Below are 7500 nucleotides of genomic sequence, written 5' to 3'. Positions count from 1 at the left end.
GACCTCAGATTCTCCAGGATTATTCAAGTGTGTGCGCGCCATTTCAGATTGTTTCATGAGAAAGCCAGCTTCGGGTTGCCTCAGTAGGGGTGGTGTGGTATCATTCATCTATATGTATATTATGCGTGCATATATGCATGCATGCATACATACATACATACATACATACATACATACATACATACATACATACATACATACATACATACATACATACATGCGCGCGCGCGCGTGGTGTGTGTATGCGTCGCTCTCTCTCTCTCTCTCTCTCTCTCTCTCTCTCTCTCTATATATATATATATATATATATATATATATATATATATATATATATTGGCAGAGAGAGAGAGAGAGCTAGAGAGAGAGAGAGAGAGAGAGAGAGAGAGAGAGAGAGAGAGAGAGAGAGAGAGAGAGAGAGAGAGAGAGAGAGAGAGAGAGAGAGAGAAATCGAAAAAGTAAACAAAGAAAAGAACAAGGGACCGTCGACCACACATGTCCTTAAACACGCAGTTCCAGCGGGGCGCATGGCTGCAAATTCGAGTGAATGGCAAATATATGTAGATGGCCCTGTGGGAGAGCCTCCCCCCGCAGCCAGACTGCATCCGCCGCGCGCCGTCTCGACCCAACCTTTCTGGCTTGGGCGAGCGAAGCCTCAGAGAATCGCCTCCCGGACTTTCTTCAAGTCCCTCTCCGGACCAGTGCTCGCACTCTGTTAATTCTCAATTGCAAATTCTAGCCCCTGAATTAGCAATGGAAATCAGATGCAAATTCTGAAGAATATTCATATGATTCCTCCGGGCGACGGAGACAGAGGTGTTGGTTTTTACAAGTGCGATCCGGAGAGGCCGAAGGGTAGGCCCCCCTTCCCTCCCTCTCCCCCGACCCCTCCGGCATTCAACCTCGGCCTAAAACTTGCTTCAATATCCGGGCTCTTTCAACCCTCATCCTAAACCTCCCTAGATACTTTAATTTCACTTCCTTCCTTGGCTTCACTTAAATTTCAATCGTTCTCCTTCAAGTAAGTCTTAAGGCTTTTCTTCCAACTCTACCCTCACTTCCCTTTCCTCTTCTACTCCCATTCATCTTTTCTCTTCTTCACCTAATCTCTCGTTTCTCTTGCCCCGTATTTGCATGGTCCGTCCATAAATCTTATGACGTATACCAGATGTTTTTCTTTTCTTTTCATTTCCAACATTCGCAGCCATTTCCATTCTTTCACATAAACACACTCCTATCTAGCAACATCCCCCTACTTCTCTTTCCCTTCTCTTGTTTAGACATGTTCCATCCCACTTTCCCGTCTTCATGATTTCAACGTTAAATTTATTTCTTCTTCTCCCGTATTCTCCCTGAAACACCTACAGAAAAAATGTTTACCGTCCAAACCTCATATCAATTCATTGCGAATCCGCCAGCCTTCCACCAGCTCCCAAACCCTTGCCTTCATGCAGCTAAGAAAACGATGCTTTAAATAGATATCCTAGAAGATCACCGAGGCCCAGCATCGATTGCTCCTCTTAATATGGGAAGCTGAATTTCTTGAATTTCACATTACCCCATCCTGAACATTTACTAAATCACGTATATAAAGATATATTTATCTCTCCTTTAGAAATCATAGAGAACAATAAGGACCTTATTCGAGGCGGTGGCTCAACAACTGAATATATATGTAACTTGAAATTTCGGCTAGATGCAAGTGCATTTTAAAAATAATATACGGTCAACCGAGTTTTTCATGAGCGAGTAATGCAAACCAAATGAATAGAAATAAATATAATCAAATAGTGTAGTAACTGAGATGAGCTGAGAGGGTATAGTCATGATCATGTTTTTTCACTGTGATAATAACAATATCATACATGCTGCATGGTATAGCATGGTGCATTTTGCTTGCCCAACAACTAAAAGGCGAACAAAGCATGGACTATGAGAGGGAGAGGGAACCTACCCTGTTCTGGGCCCGGGGGGACTACGGGCCTCAGACCACGCCCCTCGGCCATGCCCCTTGAACTAACAGTGACCAACCGACTCTCACCCAATCCAAGCGACGGAATGATTGGCTGAGCAGCCTCGAGGGGCGGGGCTCTGGTGGCGAAGGGCGTCCTCATAGGCTGGGCAGAGAGCGTGGAGGAGCCGGATTGGTGGGCGGGTTCAGGCGAGAGGATTTTCACAACATATGGAGATTGTGGAGTAGAGGAAGACTTGAGTTGTAGCAGACAGGCGGCGGCATTTTGGTCATCCAGACTTAATGAGGCCTTTGAAGAACCTTTCGATTCCTTCGCTCTGGGCGACTTAAGCACCGAAAAATCGAAGCTCTTCACTTCATTCTTGGTCTGCAGGTCCTTCATACTTCCCTCCGACCTGTGCTTGCTGGGTAGAGAGAGGTCCAGCTCGCGCAGCTCGCTCTCGTCTTCAACGATGCGCATCTCGTTGCTGGTGTCGTCGTCGTCATCATCGTCGTCGTCATCGGCGAAGCAGTCGTTCGACCCGACGGTCTTGTTGGCGTCGTCGGAGATCTCCGAGCCGTCGTCGCTGGTCTGGCTTGTGGGAGTTCCTCGGGGTTTAGACAAGTCCTGCGGACCCTCGTCCTCACACGCTGGGTCCGGCATGCCCGTCCTACTGCTTGAACGCTTTACATTTTCAGTTGATTTGCCTCTTCCAGCACTTTCTACTTCTTCTCCTCCTTCCCGCACTTCTCTTTCTTCCTCATCTTCTGGGCCACCTCCTTCAGGCGTGCATGATGAATCGTTGGAGTCACTAGAGGTCTCTGTCGTGACCTTCCCCGCCACGCGTTCACTGTCTTTCTGCGTCTTCAGGAGCTCCTGTGCTGCCATGAGATTCTGGAAGGGAGAAGGCTTGAGTTTGTGCGTCAGGAAGGGACGGGACTGAGCGCTAGAGGTCGACGCTGGGGCGGCGCCGAACCTCCCCGCCCTCGCCTCGATCCAGCGAGAAAGGAGGGCGTCTCGTGGATATTGACTGGCGTCGGAAAGTTCCTTCTGCAGCCGCTCCGAGTCCTTTAGAGATTTCGCGTCCTTAAGCGAAGAAGGGCCTTCGCGGGAGGCCTCGGCGAGCTCATCTTTAGGAGGATCCGATAACGATTTCTTAGTGGGAGTGGTGGTGGTACTGGTGGTGGTGGAAGAGCTGGTGGAAGAAGTGGCAGTGGCGGCGTCAGCTTTGTCCTCCGTTAACGGCTCGGCCGGACCACCTTCCGGCACTTCCGCAGTGTCGTTTCCCTGCTCGGTGAGCGAGTCCGTGGCGCCTCCGCCGCGCTCCTTGTCCTCGTCGTCGTCGTCGTTGCTGACAGAGTCTGACTCGGGGCTGGCTTGCTCCCGCTCGACTTTATCCGGGGGTTCGCGGGCCGGCGAGCGCGAGGGGGGGTTGCTGCCGCTTCTGGAAGGATCTCTGTCCTTCGGCGCGCTCGCCTGGGAATTTCGCCTAGTTCTCTCTTTAGCCTTTTTGGTTTTCTCTCTTTTGCTCTTTCCTTTTTTAGTACCGCTCGATTTCTTGGGTGTGTCTGAACCATGATTAGTGTCAATGATGTTTTGTACAGGTGCCTCGCTTTTTTCCGGACTCTCTCTGTTCGGAAAGCTCGACTGAGCTCTGTTGGCCGGCTCCGCTGAGGAGGAGGTCCGCCTGGTGACCCTCGTAGTACTCTCCCTGGCCTGACTAATCTCCCTCTCTCCCTGACCCTCTCCTTCCCTCTCCACTGCCTCCCCTCTCTGCCCTTCCTGCTGTCTCTCGTCCCCCTCCCTTTTCCTGGGCCGCCCCCTACCGCTCCCTCTCCCCGCCTTCCCCGTCTTTCCAGCATTCAGCTTTCTCTCCATTCCCGATGTCATGACGGCATTCGATCTGCAAAGAGATAAAATTATCTCATCAAACTACTGAAGGGTCACTGAGCGCTTCGGGGCATTTTAAGTGAATCTTCTCGAATTCTCTTTTTGGGGGATTAGAGTTTGAACTCTCTTTATCGCTCCCTCTCTCTCTCTCTCTCTCTCTCTCTCTCTCTCTCTCTCTCTCTCTCTCTCTCTCTCTCTCTCTCTCTCTCTCTCTCTCTCTCTCTCTCCCTTTCTCTCTCTCTCTTTTTCTCTTTTATATCTCTCTTTCTTTCTTTTACTGCATTATTTCAATCAAATGCTCAATAGGCTGACTTAAAGATGCAATTTGGGGCGATTAATCATCGAATGCATTCTTCTAAGAAAAGAATCTTCTAATCGATTTCCTTCTCGTGCTGAATCCAAGTGCTGGGCAATGAACCAATCCCAACATGACGACATCGTATATGAATGGCATATGTTCTTCTTTTATTCTTATCGGGAATTGAGAAAACTGAATAACTGGTGGAAGCTGACACTGGACATCAGATCACAAGCTGAGACTGAAAACCAGGTCACTGGCTGCCATTGGGCACCAGGTTACAGGCTGACACTGGGCTCCAGGGCACAAGCTGGAAACAGAGGCTGGAAGGGAACACTGCTGGAGATCTGGAGCATCACCATGTAGAAATTACTCTAGTTATGGTGACCTGAAGAATCGGAACAAAAAGTCTTAAGAGTAGTCTAACTATTTTCCGTATTTGTTATGATATAAATCAATTAACGAAAAAGTGAAATACAGTTAATACACCTAACCCTAAAGGAAAACTTCTAGCTATGAGGACGTGCCCGTTACTATTATCCAAACAGGCCATGCTGCTCAAGTTACTTCGCATGGCCGGCCAACATATGCTATGACAGTGACGGGCACGCCCTCGCCTCTGTCAGCTATGAATGGTCATGTCCAGATCTCCCTCAGCTGTATTGGTCGACGCTGTCACATGAGGCAGTGCCACATCGCTGGAGGTGAGTGAACCATGGAATGTATGAGAACATGCGAGACATTCAGCATAGGAAATATGCACAGGTAATGAAAGAATCACAACATAACCTTACGGAACGATTAACTGTCGAAATCCAAGTTTAGTGTGCATCTTTTATGATCACACCAGACTTCTCTTTCTCTCCTGTCCTACCTCCTTGCTTCCTCTCTCCCCACCCAACCCTATCTCTCCCACCATCCCTTCAGCTTCTCTACCTCATTCTTTTTCCTTTCCTCTCCCCCTCTCTCCTTTTCTCCCTCCTTCCTCACTCTCCCTCCCTCCCTCCCCCCTCTTTCTGTCTGTCTGTTTGTCTGTCGGTCTCTGTCCTCTCTCTCTCTCTCTCTCTCTCTCTCTCTCTCTCTTTCTTTCTCTCTCTCTCTCTCTCTCTCTCTCTCTCTCTCTCTCTCTCTCTCTCTCTCTCTCTCTCTCTCTCTCTCTCTCTCTCTCTCTCTCTCTCTCTCTCTCGCTCTCTCTCTCGCTCTCTCTCTCGCTCTCTCTCGCTCTTTGTCTGTCTGTCTGTCTGTCTGCCTGTCTCTCTCTCTCTTGCTCTCTGTCTGTCTTTCTGTCTGCCTGTCTCTCTCTCTCTCGCTCTCTGTCTGTCTTTCTGTCTGCCTGTCTCTCTCTCTCTCGCTCTCTCTTTCACTCTCTCTCTATCTTTCCTCCCCCTCAACTCTTTCATATTTCTCCCTTCCTTCCCAATCTCCCCTTCCTTCCTATCCGCTTCTTCTTCTCACCGTCCCTCCCAAACTCCCCTCCTCTCTTTTCCTTTCTTTCTTTCTCCTTTATCCCCCACCTCTCTCTCTCTCTCTCTCTCTCTCTCTCTCTCTCTGTCTCTCTCTCTCTTTCTCTCTCTCTCTCTCTCTCTCTCTCTCTCTCTCTCTCTCTCTCTCTCTCTCTCTCTCTCTCTCTCTCTCTCTCTCTTTCTCTTTCTCTTTCTCTCTCTCTCTCTCTCTCTCTCTCTCTCTCTCTCTCTCTCTCTCTCATTCTCTCTCTAGTTCTATATCAATCTGTCTCTCTCTCCTCCCCCCGTTTTCCTCTCGCTTCCTCTCTTTTGGCATTTATTCCATGCACATACACATGCATCAAATATATAAGAAGCAAGCACATACATTCAAAATAAGAATAAAAATAACACATGACAAGTTCATTATGCGAACTAAGGAAGGGGACAATACATATTCAGTGGTAAAGCTATATAAAACAAAAAACAAGAAGAGATAACAGAGAAAATTATGTTCATGATAGTGATGTTGATAATGATAACGGTAATATTGGAAATGTTAATGACAGCAGTAATGGTAATAATAATGATTATTGTGATGATGATATTATGCGTATTGTGATGATGATATTAATTAGTGACAGAGATAATGACTGACAGATAGACAGATACGTAGACAGAGAAAGCTAAAATTAGACCACGGCCTCATGCACTTACACCAAAAGATCTGTTATCAGCGAAGTCTGTCGAAATTTCTCCGTCCTTAAAAAACTGAAGATGGTGATATATAAAACAAGAAGGACGTTAACGAACGGCTATCATCGCCCTTGAAGCACGGCTCGAAAAAGAACAAGAACACGCCGACGAACGCAAGAAATCCGGGGGAAAGTAACGGGACTTTGAAGCGTGAGAAGCCATGCATCAGGAGGAGCGCTGAAGGCAGGCAGACGTCATGCAGAGCGCGGCGAGAGAATGTTGAGGTCGATAAAGTCACCAGCTCTGAGAGGCGAACAGAAGGACGCGAAGGATTCCATCTACGTAGTTTCATCAAGAAGGATGCCAGTCAATCCCTGAATGGAATACGATAGAAGAGGGAAAGGAAAGGGAAGGCAAGGATGGAAGGAGGGGAGGGAGGGAGGAAAAGGAACGGGAGAGGGAGGAGGCAGGGCAGGCGGTTTTTTAAGGTAACATGTGGGCGTTTAGTGACGAATGAGCTCGGCTTTGCTACCAAGGATGGGCGGGGCTAGTGCCAACGGCCGCGAGGAGAGGAGGCGGAGCCTCGCCGTCTCTGCATGCTCAACATGACCAATAAGCTCTGCGCACTTCCACGCATGGGGACGTGCACGCATACCTCGCTCATCCGCACGTCACTATACAATTTCTAATACGAATAAACCGTGTCGGAGACCTTGTAGAGGTGCGCGCGTGTGCAGTGGGCGGAGGTGGTTATTGTATACCAGCCACCTTGCGCCGCCTCCGCCTCCGCCAACCCTCTCGCTACACACCATGGGAAAGCCAATGACGCTACGTTAACCCTGCATTTTATAATCCTACAATTGACTAGGGTCGTGCGTGGGAGTGGGAGGTAAGGAGGGAGGAGAGGGCGAGAGGCAGGGAGAGGGGGGAGAGACGCAGAGTGAGGTGCGTGTTAGCAGCAGGTGTACATGTGGAATAACCCTTACACGCACACACATGGAACATAACACAACGCGGCATAGCCCGCCGTCACCACCTGGTCTACCGCAACACCCCTTTCCTGTATGGAAATGGCCGGTGCCTGAGGGGAACTGCCTAAAGCTTGTGCCAAACTTGCGCAAGCACCAGTAAAATGCCAGAACAAGGCCATATCTGGCACTAGAGTAAAGGACACAACTAGAGAAATGGAGTCGGCCGAAGGCTTGTTTAGAAACAAGAGAAAAAT

At 48.8% G+C, this 7500-nt stretch overlaps 1 protein-coding gene across 1 annotated transcript in view; it reads right to left on the bottom strand.

Moving 5' to 3' along the window:
• Positions 1–7500, bottom strand: part of LOC125026215 (mucin-19-like) — a 503762-nt gene that overhangs the window by 17115 nt on the left and 479147 nt on the right. The window contains exon 7 of the mRNA XM_047614519.1: positions 1952–3852. Coding sequence (XP_047470475.1) covers positions 1952–3852 — 1901 coding nt within the window. The remainder of the gene's footprint in view (positions 1–1951; positions 3853–7500) is intronic.

Source organism: Penaeus chinensis, chromosome 6 (assembly GCF_019202785.1).
Source record: "Penaeus chinensis breed Huanghai No. 1 chromosome 6, ASM1920278v2, whole genome shotgun sequence".
Classification (NCBI taxonomy): domain Eukaryota; kingdom Metazoa; phylum Arthropoda; class Malacostraca; order Decapoda; family Penaeidae; genus Penaeus; species Penaeus chinensis.
This window is presented reverse-complemented; position numbering and strand designations above follow the sequence as displayed.